This window comes from Cyphomyrmex costatus, unplaced genomic scaffold, assembly GCF_001594065.2.
Source record: "Cyphomyrmex costatus isolate MS0001 unplaced genomic scaffold, Ccosl1.0 scaffold124, whole genome shotgun sequence".
Classification (NCBI taxonomy): Eukaryota; Metazoa; Arthropoda; class Insecta; order Hymenoptera; family Formicidae; genus Cyphomyrmex; species Cyphomyrmex costatus.
In genome coordinates, this window is record NW_017275218.1 from 11,975 (window position 1) to 28,926 (window position 16,952).

Below are 16,952 nucleotides of genomic sequence, written 5' to 3' on the forward strand. Positions count from 1 at the left end.
TTTTAGAATGGGCGTGATAAATTACATAAACAAGACTGCAAATAATTATGTAGCTTAGCTCCGTAATATTTAGTTTATTGATAATTTTAATTTTTGAAGCTACTTTTACAAATTTTAAGAATTTATTTCAAATATAAATAGATAAAATATAATTCTGTGCAGCATTTTTATTCTAATAGGAAATAAAGTCCATAACAGTCGAACGCACCAAGTTATTTAAGCACTAAAGATCCATCTTCAATCATCATAGTAGATGAATTTTCTATTGGATGCTTATTTCTATTTTACATTTTTATTTTTAATATTAATAATGGAAAAGAAAAAATCAATTGAAATTATTTCAATGTTCAGAGTGATATTATTAAATACAAATGTATATAAATAAATGTATATAAATAAAAAAATATCAAAGAAGTAGTGACATTGTAATGTACTTACAGCAAGCGATATTGAGAGTGCTGCATTTCTTGGATGGTACCCAAAGATTAGACGAACCAGTGTCAAAAATTACTTTAAATTCCTGTGGTGGAGTTCCAATCGAGATAACACCATAGTATTGAGCATCCAGATAATTAGATAAAGGTTCTGGTGTGGCAGTAGTCGTAACTAAACGAACTTGTGTCAGGTCAGTGTCAGCCTCTTTTAAAATTTTTCGAATGGAATCTGTCTTGTGTAATGAAATTCTTAAAGCAACATAAAGACATTCCATTATACTATATGCATACCATTTATCATATCAGTCGAGATATTTATACATAAAAGATGGTATATATACACACATGTGTATAGAAGTATATCTCCATTGATGCAAGCAGTATTAATTTCAAAAACAATGAGTCATGGAAAGTTCGACCTTTGTTCTAGAAGCTTTCTTATACATGTATGATATAAAATAAAACAAAATTGCATGTGTACAAATTAAAAAAAAAATCTATTCTTTTAATTGGATCTAATAATCGATTTGAATCTCTTTCTGAATCATGATTTATTTGAAAATATTATATAATTTATAGTGCAATCTTTTTAAATAAATCTTAATTCAACAGTATAAACATTCATCAACTACTTTCAATGAGCTAACTATATTATTTAAAAAATATATGATAAAACAATAAATAATAAGTACCTGATCAGGAATTAGCTCGCTACTGTTTAAAAGTCTGTGTTTTGTGACTAAATTAGTATACACTTTTAAAACTTAAAATAAGATAGATAGATATATATATATATATATATTTGTATATGATTAGTATCTAGTACAAGGAAAAAAGAAAATTTTAGTACAGTCTAATGCAGAAATAAAAAACAGATCTTATATTTGGCCGTGTTCCAATTGCCAGTAATAAAACTCTATAGTGCACATAACATAAGCTATAGATTTTCAATATTGGCAATAAATTTTGGAACACGAACTTTGTCTATATAAAAATCACAACGAAGTACTCCAGTTGCTTTTTATTATTCTCAAATCTCATTGAAGAAGACATAAGAAAAATAAAAGTACAAAAAATCTTGATAACAAGCATCTCTTTGTCCGCTTCCTTTACTCTGATAAGAAAAAATAGGATTCTCCAGTTATCACAGGTTAAGATTATTTATTACAGATTTCAAGATGTTAAAGGCACGACTTCTAATCGATTTATCGTTTACGGATACGTATGTCAGTACGAATCCGCGATGTTTATTTTACATGTACTCACCTTTGGAATTTCGCATCGATCAGCACAGACAGTGCCGTGATTGCGATGAAGAGACGTAGCATCTTTCCTCAATTACTTCGGAGATTGCAAGAAACAATACTTTTAAAGACGTTGTAACTGTCCTCTCTGTAAACCAGAACCGTACAAACCGTACTACGTTTTAGTTAAAATTCTTGAATCCTGTCGGTCGACTTTGACCGACTTGTCAATCAGTCACCCGCTCTCCCCGATTAACCGATGCCGTCAAATGCCGTTTGATGTGGTTTGATGCTGTTTGCAGTTTGACGACGAATGACGACGCTATACCGGTACCGGCTATATCACAGTATCACCACATATACAAGTACCCTCTATTAAGCCTTGTGTCCACGATGCTAGAAATCGCGGTCCGTAGTAAAAAATATTTTTTAAACATGGTATGCTGATTGGGTAGCACGGCGCTGCACCAGTTTTCCCAGTGGGAAAACGCTATCGGATGAAGAAAGAATTAACAAATCACATTTGAACAATTTGGTCAATGTAATTGGTCAATTTTTCCTTCATCCGAGATCTCGGACCGATTTCTAGTATCGTGGACACAAGAAAGCCGGTTCTACATTAGTTGCAAGCCGATCGCAAGTTCGTTGCGACAGCCACAATAGGTCTGTTCGCGTTGCATAAAATCCCCAAATAATTTTGCACTTAAAATGAGATAGATATATATATTCGACGTTAAAAAGAGAGAGAGAGAGAGAGAGAGCGAAGATAGTAAGTGCAAAAAGTGCAAGCAACGCGAACAGACCTAATCTCAAGCTTGCATTTTGAAATCAACGCTTCAGATTGGCTGTCGCAACACAAACTTGCGATCGACTTGCAACTAAAGAACCGGCATTACATGCGTGGTCTACAATGGCAGTAGCGGATGAGACTGTGAGAGTAAGAAATTGACCAATCACGGTCGATTATTCTTCTCACATTCGACTGTGATTGGTCAATTTCTTACTTCTGCAGTCTCATCCACTACTGCCATTGTAGACCACAATCGAAAAAATTTCGTTATGTTGGAATTTTATCTTTAACGCCTTAATGCTAACCAATAGGAAAGCTTATTTATACACTATTTCGACACTGGCGGTCACAGTTTCGTTTTTGATGTTTAGAAGAGAGATCAAACAATAAAAGGAAGGTTAAAGTTACGGTTAACGCTTTTTTACGTGCAAAGGTCTTTACTTTATTGTTACCGCGTACAGAGTTTTCCCTCTCTCCTTTTTTCCTTTTTTTACCCTTCCCCTTTTTGGAAAGCGCTGTAAATTATTAAATTTTATAGAGAGATACATAATTATTAAACTAATAAGTGAAAAAAAATGTAATTTAAAATGTAATAAATTATAAATATAAAAAACGCGTCCCTGCTAGCAACACTGCCATCCCTAATATAAAATCTTGAGGAATGGCTGGAGTGATACGGACCTGTTCGCCTCGTCTCGAGGAGTGTTGCATCATTTTTAGAAAGTGTTGCCGGCTTCGACTATATACCTAGCAAAGTAGCAAGCTTGGCCAAGTTTACCTCGTCATCGACCCAGACCATTTATATCAGAACTGACCTTACAAGTGGCTTGTAAAAAATAGAACTCAATTACTGAAATGATTTTATTCAATGCAACTTTATTCTTATAAATATATATAAAAAATGAAATTGTATAAAATTTAATAAGATTTTCGTCTTGTTAAAACTTTTTTCTTTTTTTTTTCTTTTATCACGCAAATATTGTCGAGTTTCATTGGTTGATTTAAGCATTCTAATTTTTATTATAGACAGTTACCGTAGGAACAAATTAATAATAATCTCGTATTGACAAATTCTTTAATTTATGGGATTTCAATCTGAATTCAAAGATATATTCATTCATCAGAAATTATATTTATTTGCCGATGAATCTTCAGTCACATTAAATTCAATCTGCCCATCAGAGTTTCCTTTAACTTCAAAAGTAAGAGTTTCTTCTGTATCCTAGAAAAATTTTTTATTTAATATGTTGGTCCCAAAGAATACGAATATTCTTATTGAATTAATAATATAATTAACACACTATTCAATTTAATACAGTTAAAGACAGATCTGAGTTTAAATCCTAGCTACGATAATACTTTTCGCAACAAGTTCTTTATAGAAGCTGCTAATGGGCACGTTCAGCGGACTCAACAGTTGAGTGAGCGCTCGCTGTTATTGGTGTATTCTTCTAGATTAAAAATTCTGATTGGATAATCTAAAAGAATACACCAATAATAGCGAACGCTCACTCAATTGTTGAGTTCGCTGAACGCGACCAATAGCATCAAATCAAAGATCTAATTTAATTTAAGGGAAATACTATTTCAGTTTGATTATGTTGCATGTCTGAAATAATCGGCGAAAATGGTATATCTGAGATTTTAAATACATATAGATATATTCCAACATCCAACTTTAATCATAATTGATGCTTTTTCTATTTAGTAGATTAATATAAATAAAATTACAATTTTATTCGTAATATGTATTTTATCTATTTAGATAAAATTATTTGTGAATAAAATATACAAACCTTTTGAGAAAAAAACGCGTCGATTATAGCCATAGATTTTTGATAAACTTGTTCATTCGAATGATGTTGAAGAACTTCTATTTTATCCAATCCTCCAGCTTCTTCTATCATAATAGCAAGTCTTTCTTCTTGTTCTATTTTCTCTGCAGCGTGTAAAATATTAGTTAAACCATCTAATACAACAATAATAACATTCCAATCCTTCGATTCTAATAAATTACAAAAAGGTGGCAATACACCCGCTCCTACTAATTGAGATAAATGTTGAATTGTTCCTCCTGTTGTCAAGTTCGTTATAGCCCATGCAGCTTCTTTTTGTGACTTATAATCCCCCTTAAAAATGGATATATTCATAAAATTCTTTATAGAAATATTTAAAACAAATTTTTGACTGATTATATGTACAAATATACTTACAAACTGGAGTACTTTTATTAATGGTGACAACAGACCAGCATCTATCGCACTTTGGATTTGGTCCTCATTACCAGCCATAATATTACTAATTGCCCAAGCAGCTTCCTTTACAATATTGGCGCGAGGAAACCGCAACAAAGCACCAAGATGTGACAATCCTCCCGCATGAATTACAGCATCTGTTTGAGCATCATCACCTGTTACTATATTTCCAACTGTACGCAATGCTGGAGTAAGAATAATTCCTTCCTGTAAAGTCAACATCTCTACGAGTTTCGGTATAATGCCAGTTTCTAATACTGCTTGTATTTTGTCGTTGGATCCATCAGTAAGATAGGAAAGTGCCCAACAAGTATCAGCTAGGACAAACAATAGTGTATTTCAAATTCAAAATATATTAAATAACAATAACATGAACATCTTACCAAGTACATCTCGATCTGTATAACTAAGCAAGCGATTAAATATTGGTAGAACAGGTTTAATTAATTCAAAAGGTGGCGGTGGATTCTTATTTCGACATAAATTAGATAAAGTCCATACAATGTTCCTCATGAATGTTACCTAATGAAATTTTTTAATGTTCATATCGACAATATGAAAGCAAAAATGTAATCAAAAGGGTTATTAAATATAATATCACTTACTGAAGTATCAGGTTTAATTAACTCCAACAAAAGAGGTAGAGCATCATGTCCAAGAACAAGATCACGTGCATATGGTCCATCTCCGGCTATATTTCCTAAGGCCCACACTGCTTGTTCCGCAACAATAGGTGATGAAGATTTAAGTAGGTTCACTAATTTTGGTATTGCTCCATGTTTTATAACATTTTGTGTTTGTACGGATGTACCAGAGGCTATGTTAGTTAATACCCATGTTACTTCAAATTGTAAAGGAATGCTAAATAGAAATAAATAAATTATATCTTGTTTCTCTCATAAATGTATGAAAAAATAATTTACTTAAATCAATAAATCACTTTTATACATACTTAAGATTGTTGTCTAACAGCTCAATGAAACATGGTACTATGCCACCTTCTATTATATCATTTATAGGAGGATTTTTTTCTCGACTTAATAACTTTCTGCAAGCCTGAATTGCCATTAACTGTAATGTTTCATCTGATGACTTTACGTGATTTATTATTTCATTTATAGAAAGAGCAGAAGTGAGTGATACGTCAGCTTTATTCGATAAATCCGACACTTCTTGATTCGATATATCAAGATTACGTCGTTTTAACAATTGATCATCCTTCTTAGCTTTACGTAATTCCACTGATAATGCATTTCTTCTTATTTTAGCCTCCTAAGAGAGATATACACATTACATATTAAAGGAATGTCTGCAAGCAACATGACACTTTCTCCAAGTATTGTCTTCTATATTTAAAATGTATAAAAATAAATATATTAAAATATGTTCCATATACAAAAATTATAGGGTTTAAGCAATGCATCAAATGATGAGAGATCTCGAGAACTCCTCTATACTTACATTCAAGATCCAATAAGTATATATTGTTGTTTGAACCCTATAACTTTTATATATAAAATATTTTTCTTAAAAAGCGTTTTATTTACAAGATATCCAACTATATCCAGACTTTCAGTTCTCCCTATATATAGATAAACTTCATATATAATTTTGTATATAATCATTTATATACTACAGTTATATATGAAAAATTTCTTACCATACATGATATTAAAAAGTACACAAAAGCATTTACGTATAAAATTAAATCTTAAATATATGAAATAAGATTTATAAATAAAAATGCTTTATTTAAGTTCTGTAAATAAGAAAATAATTTTATTTAGACTTACTTCGTGTCTATTTTTAAATTTAAAATTTGCTATGCGACCTTGGCTATGATCATCTCGAGAAGGCATTGTCCTTGGACGTTGTACTTGATAGTGTTCTATATTGTTTGGTTTATTTCGCTCTATAGATTTACTTGCTTTTAAGAAGATTTAAATTAAAAATATATTAGTAACAATGACTAGTTGGAATATGATGAAAAATAATCTATACAATTAGATCGAGTCTGAAAATATATATCTATAATTAACCTTATCAAACTGACAAACTCACATTCACTTATTCAAATTTGACATTGTAATTTGATTAACGTTGAAAACCTAATTGTGGTAAACATTGTTAATTTCAAATTTATTTGACATAATAATTACGCGCGATGAGAATTAAATTATTTAACCGAATCTAAAAAAAACTGTGTCTGTACCGTTATCTCATAAAAATTCATAATTTACATTTAAATATTCGAAGAAAATTTGAGCGATTATGATTAACGTATAAAAACGTGATTGTGCTAAATGTTGATATTCTCAATATTATTTATTTTTCATAACGCAAATAAGTATTAGATCTCTCTCTCTCGATATAAACAAATTATAATAAACTAATTTAAACTGTACCTTTATAAATTAGACAGCGTAATAATTATCCGTTCAAACTATAAGTTCTCCTGCATATGCCTATCTCACTCGTTTATCTCGAAGAATTCAAATAACCTATCGATTGTAATTAATAATAAAAAAGAAAGAAAAACCGAATTCTATTTACAATTGCCCAATAAAAATCGTTGAAAATAACAAGACCACCAACGTATTCAACCGTTTTCCTAAACAGGATTAGCGACCTTTTCCTAGTGATCTGTTTTCTGTTCTTGCACTAGACTGCACTCTTGCTTTCACCAGAGAGAAACCTAATTGGAAATTACAGCGGAACGGAACAGTGAGACCTGGTGAGACCAATCACAATCGCAGAAAGGAAATCAGAGTAATGATTGCAGAGTTCTGATTGGTCTCACTGTTCCGTTCCGTTGTAATTTTCGCTCTATGATAAATCTTTATCTCTAGATATCGTTCTCTCTCTCTCTCTCTCTCTGTCTTTGATAGAAAAATTCAAAAAAAAACTGCAGAATTTTACTGAAATTAACATTTCATTGAAAATACTGACAATTTACCGAAATTTCGCCGAAATTACGATAAAATGAAATTTTTAGCAAAAATACTGAAAAATCATCGAAATTTTGAACTAAATTTCCTTCGTAAGGTTTTCCGAAGATACGATAAAATAATTTTTTCAACAAAAATATTGAAAAATCGTTAAGATTAGATTAAAATTTCTTTAAAAATTTGCCCGAAAATATTATATATATTTTTTTAAATATATTAAATGTTCTTTAATATTTTGCTAAAAGTATCGCAAAATTATTATAATATAAATACGCGAAAATTAGTTTCAACACATTAATTTTTTTTATATAAATGATTTTATTATGTGTGAGAAGACAATATATGGTATTAAGTATGTTCTTATTAGTACATTATATTCATCATTATTTTTTCTATATGCGTTCCATCTTTTTCACATCTTTGATTACATGTTAAAACTTTAACTAGATCGAAAAAAAAACTAACATCTCAGTTCACAAGGCAAAGCGATATATATTGTATTTTTCTGCCAAATTTATTTTTTCATGCAAAAACTTAATTACATCAAAATCGGAACTTGTATCAAATTGGAACAATTACTTGTTATTTTATTGTAATCACAGACTGAAGAGAATTAGATGAAAACACAATATCAAGCATAAGATTTCATGATTATTACTAATTAAATTTTAAAGCTATTTTTTTTTAAACGATATTTATATACAGACGGACACACGCACGTACGTTCACACAATAAATTTATTTATCTGTTAAACTATAAGTAAATTTAGCTTAAAAGTTTTATTAATTAAACATTGAATAACTTCTAATATAAATATTTTTTTTAAATAAATTGATATATTTAGACAAAATATTTTATTAACTAAGATAGGTACTTACTATAATTATATCTTACATAATCTTTAAAATAGTGCTTTAATTATAATGAATAAAAAAAAAGCACATGTCCTATTTGTGATATTATATAAAAAAACATAAAAGAGAGAGTAATTGCAATACTAACTGATTTGATTACTTCTTCCCCGTTTTAAAGCTGTAAATAAGAAATGTGCTGCTAGTACTTCTTTGAATCACTTGTTATCGACCTAATATAAAATCACTTTGATCATTGACCAAGAAATGATAAACAAATGCAGCTTTTTTTTTATCGAAAGTAATTTGAGTTGCACGACTTCTCTGATGGCGATCGCCTCTGCTTCTAGGCGGATACCTTAAAAATATTGATCCAAACAGCGTCGCTGCACATACAGACAAATGACGTCATATTAAAAAAATTTCGTGTCAATGCTCCTTATGTGATAGAGAAATTAAGAGCAAGATAGAAATAAATATATTTATAAGTTTACCAAGTGTCTTAGCATCGAGTTCGTTGTCTTGTGTATGATTTAATAACTCTTGCAAAAATGAGCTGATATAAAGAAAGACGGTCCTTCTAGTCTCTGGTAACTGCATTACAATCTATAAATGAATAAAATAATATGTGATAATTTAAATCCATAAAGAAAACATTACATATATAGTAAAACGCCAATTTCTTATTTACTTGTTTGCATTGTAAATAATTAGTTGCTGCTGACAAGCAAACATTATGTAGATTATATGGTATCAATGGTTCAGCAGTAGATTCTAAAAGCAGTAATAATGCCTCTGCTACCGAATGTACACCACCAGCTATGAAGAGAGAAATTTCTGTCAAGGAACGATTATTAATTATGGATCAGGCTTTATTTGTGTATGTATTATTAACATTATTATGTATTTTGAAATATAATATTAAAAGGATACGCATTGGATCTTGACTCCATTCATCTAACCAATCTCGAATAGCTATTATCTCACTATGAAGGCCTGGTGTTTCAAAAAGTCCTGAAGTTTTAAGGCCATGTCGATATAATCTATCCACTAAATGCCATATTTCTTTTGGAACTTGATATGGTTCTTGCGAGAGATTTTTATTATTTTCCTGCACAAATCAAGCATTTAAAGTACAAATTAGATTACAGAGAAGCACTTTCGCAATAAAATTACACCTATCAAATTTTATTGATATTTACCAATTCGATTAATCGTCCAATAGGAATTTCTCTAATTGGAACAGAAACATGCACCAATGCTTCCATGGAAGAACCAAAACAGCTTCTCTCATAAGTACCTGAAAAGTATTATTAATTTATACAACTATTTCTAAATAAACTAACAATAAATACAAAAATGAATGGTGTTCTATATATTGTCATTATTATGTGTATGTAATATACCTGTTATAGTAATGAAAATGTCTTTGCCTCCCTCGAGATGTAATACTAAAATGTCATATAACTTGTCTTCACCAGAATTCAATTTACACGCAGTCTTTTTATCTACATATACCTCCAGTTTAATATCACACTTTTCACCTGATAAAGAAAGAAAATATATTAGTATCGAGATATATATTTTTAACAAATACACGTGAAAAAGTGAATAATTTATACCTGGTTTTATAAAGCCTGTATACGGCTCTATATGCAACCAATCCTTGCAGTAGTTTGTATCGTCTAACTTTTTTATAAATTCAAATTGTACTGGTACCTAATTTAAAAATATAAAGAATGAAAGTAGATTGCGTGTGCATTTCCCTCTTTTATCTTACCTGGTACATACCTGGCCTGTATTAGCGATAATAAGTTCTTTACTGCTAGATTCGAGAAACTTCAAAACATCAAATATAATATCTGTGGTATCAACCATTACTTGAGGTAAGAATTCATTTTCTAATTTATCTAATTTCTTCATAACTTCCTCGTGTATTTTACGATACTTAGCCGTGTCTATAATACGTATCTGTTTTGGAAAATTTATACGACAAGCTATATAATAAGACACTTTTTTCAAGTAATAAATATGTAATAGATAAAAAGAAACGAATCTTTATTTGCACATTTACATACTTACTTGAGAATCAAAACTTGCACTAACTGGCTTGTGATCGGATATCTTTAGTTCCGGATGACTTTTGTAGTAAATTGATTTAATCATATCTCCTTTCCATAGTACTCGATCACACCAAGCTGGAGCTCTGCATTTCTCACTATATATACATCGTTAAACATACAAAATAATATTAAGTATTAGATTGAAATTTTCTTAATAAATATAAGTTGCGTAAAGTTTCAGAAATGTAATATAATTTTTAGGATACCTTGAATCCCAGTTGTCGGTACCTGGATCATATTTATATGTGGGTTTAAAGTCAATCTCTGCTTCCTGAAACCCTTGAAATACACGCCCTGCTTTGCGTTGATGTCCAAGTTGATCCAATGCTAAGATGGAACTATAGTTGCCTTCTGAAATGCACTCCTTAGCTGTTGCAGCATCCATATCCGTTATCCGATAATTTAAATCTCCCAACCAATAAATTTGGCTACACATACACAAATGATTATATATGTACACACAACATACTTATATTCCTTGCTCGCTTCACGATAATACAACTCGAAAAATTAATAACGAATTCGGTTGGACACGCTATGTGCACTAGTGCACATTATATTCTACTTTATCGTGTCAAAAAAATCGATTTTTTCTTTTTACACATTCACAATATTAACGAAGTTATATAACAGTTACTCTGCGTCTGTCAGCGCGCTAACTAAGCAGGATATTCTACTTTAACGGACAGAATACGAGTGTGAATCTTCATGTTTCTTGTAAGATAAAAATTTTTTTGCATATTGTTAACAGCGTACGACTTTTTATAGCCTTTAATTTATGTTTGTAATTAAGTTATACTGAAGTTACCCCATTATTTATCTCGTAAATGCATGAGAAACTTTAAACGCGTTTTTCTCGAAACGACTTTTTTTCAAATCGGACGTGTATATTTCTCAAGAGCTATTGGGCCGATCTACTTACGCTTTGGCACATATGTAGTGTACATATCGCACTATCGTTTGACCCTCCAACTTTTTGATATCTTCAAAATTACTATTTTTTCGGATCGCAAGAAATGAATGAATATTTTTTAGTAAAAATTGTGTGTAAAATACTTTTTTCCAAGTGCATTTTGTCAACTTTTCTTCTAATTATTTATTAGAGGGCCGAACGATAACTACATTTGTGAAAAATAAAACAAAACAAAATTCGTTTGTTTCGGATGACGAGGACGGCAGCAATCACCACGCCCGACGAAAGCAAATTTTTCAAGCTTCATCTGTGTATTTATTTATATCTTTTATAATTAATAATAGAACGCTTTGTAAAAATTTAAGGTAGTATTTCAAATATAGACAAATATAAAATACATAACATTAGCTATATAGAGTTAACCATTTTAACAAATTTAATTCCCAAAAATCGTCTTGAAAAATGAGTAGTCAAAGTAGAATACCCTCTTAAAACTGTTGCATATTGATTTAATCCGCACAAAATGTAAATATTTTAAATCGTAGAATACATATTTTATTTAACAGTGTAATAAAATTATTGAAAATTTCATGGTTTAATCCGTTTACACATACGCACGCACGCATACACAATTAGTAAGTTTAAAAGCATTTTTACAATATTCCAAGAGTTGTCACATTTTAAATTTTATCTTCAACTAGCATTTTTGACACCTATATATTGGTTTTAATAATTATGGATATTTGAATTCGTTAGCGCTATCAATAATTAGGGAATATTCCATATAATATCACAGAGAACTTACTCGTGATCCTTGAAACTTTTAGGTGGCACATATTTTGTAAAAGACAATCTCGCACAAATATCAGCATAATCTTGGTTGCGTCGCTCAAATTCTTCACAATGCGCAGCTAAATGAGCATTAACAAAGCAAACGGCCGTATTGTGAATACAACAACTTACTGCAACACCACCTTTATTGCCCTACAAGAATTTGCGATGAAGTATTAACCTTTGAAGCACAGTGTTACATTTATGTAACACCTTTTAAAAAAGAAAAATATATTTCTTGAATTCTAATTTCTTTGTAATTTCATATTTAATATTGTGAAATATATAATAATTAAGAAAAGACTAATAAGAATCAAACATCCAAAATCAATATCTTATCAATTGAATCAATACAAATGTATATTAATTAAAATTAGCCTTTTCTTAATTATTATATTAATTTTGAATATTAAGAGTCATGTATTGTTTATTATTGTTATTTAATATTGTGAATTAATAAATTCGAATCTGAAGAAATTTAAATGTTATAATGATTTACTCAAGGAAGCACAGAATGCCAAAGATCCAGGTTCGATTCTTTGCCGAGGTAATATTATATTTTTCGTAATGAAAAATTAATGATTTGCAGATATCGATTTACAGATTTTAATATGTCATTCAACATTATCAAGATCGATCTAAAGATGCGCAAAGAGCATTAAAAATTATTAAATTGTTAGTCAATTTAACTAGTGATATAACTACGGTAGTTTAAGTGTTGCGTTTCAAGTTTGAAAAAAATTTCGACGCGTAATTAAAAATCTACAAGTGTATAGTATATAAATTCACACGCAATTATATGTATAGAAGCGCCCGAAATCTAACTTGACTGTTACTGCATTGTTCTCATCAGTATTCATTGGTTTAAATCACGGTCCAATAAAATTCGATATTACTCAAGACAGTTAAAAATATGAGAAATTTTTGTATAATATGTACTATAACAAAATACTTTGCTTGTACATTAAAATTTGGTATCCGAAGTTTTTTGGAATTATTGATTTCGAATCTAAAAATTTTCAAAGATAACGGAAAGTCATAAAAAGTCGTCGATTTTGATATAATCGTATGGAATTTTCGAAAAATTTTCTTGCTACAGTATTTAGAGTCGCGAATTTTAAGACAAATATAATATGATACATATATAATCATAAAGTTGATTATTTTATGTATTAGAAACTTACCAACTTTCCCATAATTCCTGTACCTACTGTATCAGTACATACATTTTCGATGAATGGTATATGAGCTTTAAGTGCATATACTAACAACATTATGCCTACTAATCTGACAAGAGCTACTTGTGTATAAATTCCTCCCGGATGAAGTGAATTAACTATAACTTGCCTACAACAAAATTTTTATGTTCTATAATTAATTACAAATCTATATTAATATGTGCAGACACTGCAGAACATTTTAATTGTTCACTTTAAACATCTTGTAAATGACACAGTATCATAAAAAATATTTCAGATATAAAGTGCATATTTTAAAAAAGTCACTATATGTTTCTTTTGTACCAATTTATTCATGTTATTTTTCTGTACTACAAGTTTTACTTTACTATAAAGTAAGATTTAACTTTAATTTGAAACTTTAATCTGAAACATTTTCCATTATAATATATAATAGAAAGCTCTATACGTATAAAACAACAAAAGACAACTGAAGTTAGTCCTTCAGCCAGTCGTATAACAAAGAAATTTTAATTCAGAACAATAAAAATATTACAACAATTTTCAGATATACTTATTCAATATAATATTATTGAATAAGTATCTTTGTTACACAACTGACTCTTAGTCCTTCATTTCTTATAATTATTTATAAGTTATACAAGATAGACAAAAAGGACACACTATTTTAAGGTTTAATATAAATAACATATGTACCTCCATTCTTCTTCTCTAGGAGTTTCATGAAACAGAAATGCTTCTTTGCTCAAATCTAATTCTTGGAATCCAATAGCATATATATCTGGTGGATCTTTGTCCATGCTCAGCCATTCATTTAATTTAATACCATTTGGAGGTTGCCCATTTACATTCCATGTGCAAGTAAGTATACTGTAATTATTGAAAATAATTTGTCATATGAATGATCATCACACATGTGCACAAAAACATATTTTCAAACTGAAACAAATAGAGATACATAATCATAATGATATGAAACAACGAACCGAAATGTTTTACTATATGTATAATCATCTTCTTTACAGGCCATCTGATATCGTATCACTGATTCTCTTGCAGCTACTGGGGATCTACCCGAGGCAATGCTTTGTCGTGGTATTGCCAAATCATGAGTCTCAAGATTAAGCAACTATAAAAAATAAATTTTTAATAAAAAAGATTCTATTATTCTTATTTTAAAATTCTATAATACTAATTATTATTACACTAACTTACAGAATCGCCAGCATCTTGCATATCTTTGCCACCAGTAGCTAAGTTTCTCCTATTTCTTGTTAGCTTTTCAATCCACAAAAATTCTGCCGCTGGGTTTTTAGCTGCCTGATATACTAAAATTACAATTATTCTATTGACAGATAAAAGTCAGTTCCACATGCAAATTATATATTAAATAAGTATGCATATACCTTCTATCGCTCGAAAAATTTGTGATACTAAAGAACTAGTAGATTCTCCAAGTTTCATTTCAAATATCAGGCGAAGTTTTCTTGATGTAATATTCATATATATATCAAGGCCATCCTGTGTTTCTCCATTAGTATCTTTAATTAAAAAAATTTTCAATTTAATTAATTAACGATGTAGTTTTTAAATTTGTTAAACTAATTAATAATTTTAGTATATAATTATCAATTTTTATAGGATATTTCGGCTACTACTTATAATAGTATTGAAAAAGTATCAATTTAAAGCATAGGAATATGAATTATAACAAATCTCAAAAGATAGATTTCGAAAATAGAACCTTCTCCTAAAGATTAATATATCATACATAGAATTAATAAATAATGCATAGATAAGCTTGAAATACCTATACTACATTTGAAATCTTGATCAATAGGTAATATTCCTTCCAAGGTCAAATCACTGTATACTTGTGGTGGTGTTTTTGAAGTTAGGAAAATTGCTAAAGCATAGGTTGTACCTTTGTAAATGAGAGCAATATATCTTAAAGATTGTATCCATCCTTGTATTAATGATGCTTCTGTAGTCTAATATTATATAGTTAAGATATATAAAATAACATTATATAGTGTTACATTGATATTAATCAATATTACTCTTATAAATTACAATTAAATATAATCGTAATTCACATAATATAGCAATATTGAATCACAATAAAATAATCAAATAGTACAAAGTAGAGCTTTTAATCAATAGCAAATTGCTACTTATCGCAATGGATACAATATATCCATTATTTATTAAGTTTAAGAAAGGATACAGTTAAAACAGTTTCACCTGCCACAAACTTGGATTGCACTATTGCTAATGCTTCGGATGCCGACATCTCGTTCGTTCTCGCTTGGTTATCATATACAAGTAATTGGTGAACATTTATCTGAAATATTGTACAATTGTATTTCTTTTACTCTCTATGTCATAATATATAATAAATTGAAATAATAAAGAAAAAATAAACAAAGCTACTTTTAACTCACTCTCACATCTCATAAAAATCACAAACAATTAAGCAAACAAGAATCTATAGTGCCAGAGAGAGAGAGAGAATTATGTCCAGAATTGCCAACTCATTGCTACATCTACACTCTAGTGAATTTGAAATATTCCCAGATTCAGAGGCTTCTCTCTGGTGGTTTTAGCATCGAGCTCTTTTATCTATTGGCATATTTCGTTAAGATTCTACAATATAGACCAATCAGATGAAAGAGCTCAATGAGCGCACAGTGAGCGATTGTGCTTCTGGATGCACCCATTTTACCTTAAGGTGTTCACTTAATAAATAGGGATAAAAGATAAGAAGGTTTCGATTGCACGGTTTCACACATTGCTCGCTGATTGGCCAATAATATGACAAGCAGAGAAAAGTTACTAGGCATCGGTCGATGTGAGTGGTGTGTGCAAATGGGAATGTAGGCAAACGAGATCCTCCTAATGTCGGTATGTTTGGAATCTTTAAAAACAAAATGACACAAGTTACGTCATAAATATGTCACATATTTGCGCGATATATTACTGAGATATGTTTATTAGCTTTTGGGGTTTTATATTTCAGCTTTATTTTCTTAATTTCTTCTGTCAACGTGTTTTCGTATCGTTAATTATCATTTTTATTTATTTATTGTAACAATTAATTAAATTAATGTTATGATCTGATCCATGATATATAATATGTTATATTTAATATTATATTTTATGTGTTGTATATCGGTTCTTTATTTCTCAAGTTATAAGGCCTACACGGTCAGTAATACTGACAATATGCATTAGTTTTTACAATCTATTGATAATATTTCACTTCAGTTTGACGTGATTTGACGTATATTATATTACATCTATGGATCTTAAGGAAAAAGCATGTATTTAAATCCAAATCATTATTGTCAGCTGTCAAAATTC

At 29.7% G+C, this 16,952-nt stretch overlaps 3 protein-coding genes across 3 annotated transcripts in view; all 3 read right to left on the reverse strand.

The window, feature by feature from the left end:
* cathD (cathepsin D) overlaps nt 1-2,178 on the reverse strand; it is a 4,700-nt gene extending 2,522 nt beyond the window's left edge. Inside the window, exons 1-3 of the mRNA XM_018550604.1 lie at nt 1,918-2,178; nt 1,701-1,826; nt 439-683 (exon numbers count right to left, since the gene is read on the reverse strand). Coding sequence (XP_018406106.1) covers nt 439-683; nt 1,701-1,762 — 307 coding nt within the window. The 5' untranslated portion in view covers nt 1,763-1,826; nt 1,918-2,178. The remainder of the gene's footprint in view (nt 1-438; nt 684-1,700; nt 1,827-1,917) is intronic.
* A 1,102-nt stretch (nt 2,179-3,280) lies between these two features.
* Nucleotides 3,281-7,275, reverse strand: Pen (karyopherin subunit alpha). Its single transcript, XM_018550620.1, has 9 exons — nt 7,129-7,275; nt 6,517-6,650; nt 5,676-5,995; nt 5,329-5,584; nt 5,107-5,245; nt 4,682-5,040; nt 4,265-4,597; nt 3,503-3,690; nt 3,281-3,294 (listed from the first exon to the last, which is right to left on the reverse strand). Exons 2-8 carry the CDS (start codon nt 6,580-6,582, stop codon nt 3,589-3,591), a joined length of 1,575 nt encoding a protein of 524 aa, XP_018406122.1. The 5' UTR covers nt 6,583-6,650; nt 7,129-7,275; the 3' UTR covers nt 3,281-3,294; nt 3,503-3,588.
* Nucleotides 7,276-8,589: 1,314 nt separating this feature from the next.
* On the reverse strand, nt 8,590-16,085 carry Ocrl (Oculocerebrorenal syndrome of Lowe). The gene is made up of 19 exons (XM_018550615.1): nt 16,034-16,085; nt 15,817-15,933; nt 15,400-15,580; nt 14,996-15,130; nt 14,805-14,917; nt 14,576-14,718; nt 14,286-14,459; nt 13,575-13,737; nt 12,365-12,543; nt 10,853-11,074; nt 10,606-10,741; nt 10,315-10,494; nt 10,146-10,242; nt 9,930-10,067; nt 9,726-9,823; nt 9,457-9,634; nt 9,215-9,342; nt 9,018-9,129; nt 8,590-8,909 (listed from the first exon to the last, which is right to left on the reverse strand). The coding sequence occupies exons 2-19, from the start codon at nt 15,880-15,882 to the stop codon at nt 8,749-8,751; spliced, it is 2,604 nt and encodes an 867-aa protein (XP_018406117.1). The 5' UTR covers nt 15,883-15,933; nt 16,034-16,085; the 3' UTR covers nt 8,590-8,748.
* Between the last annotated feature and the right edge of the window lie 867 nt (nt 16,086-16,952).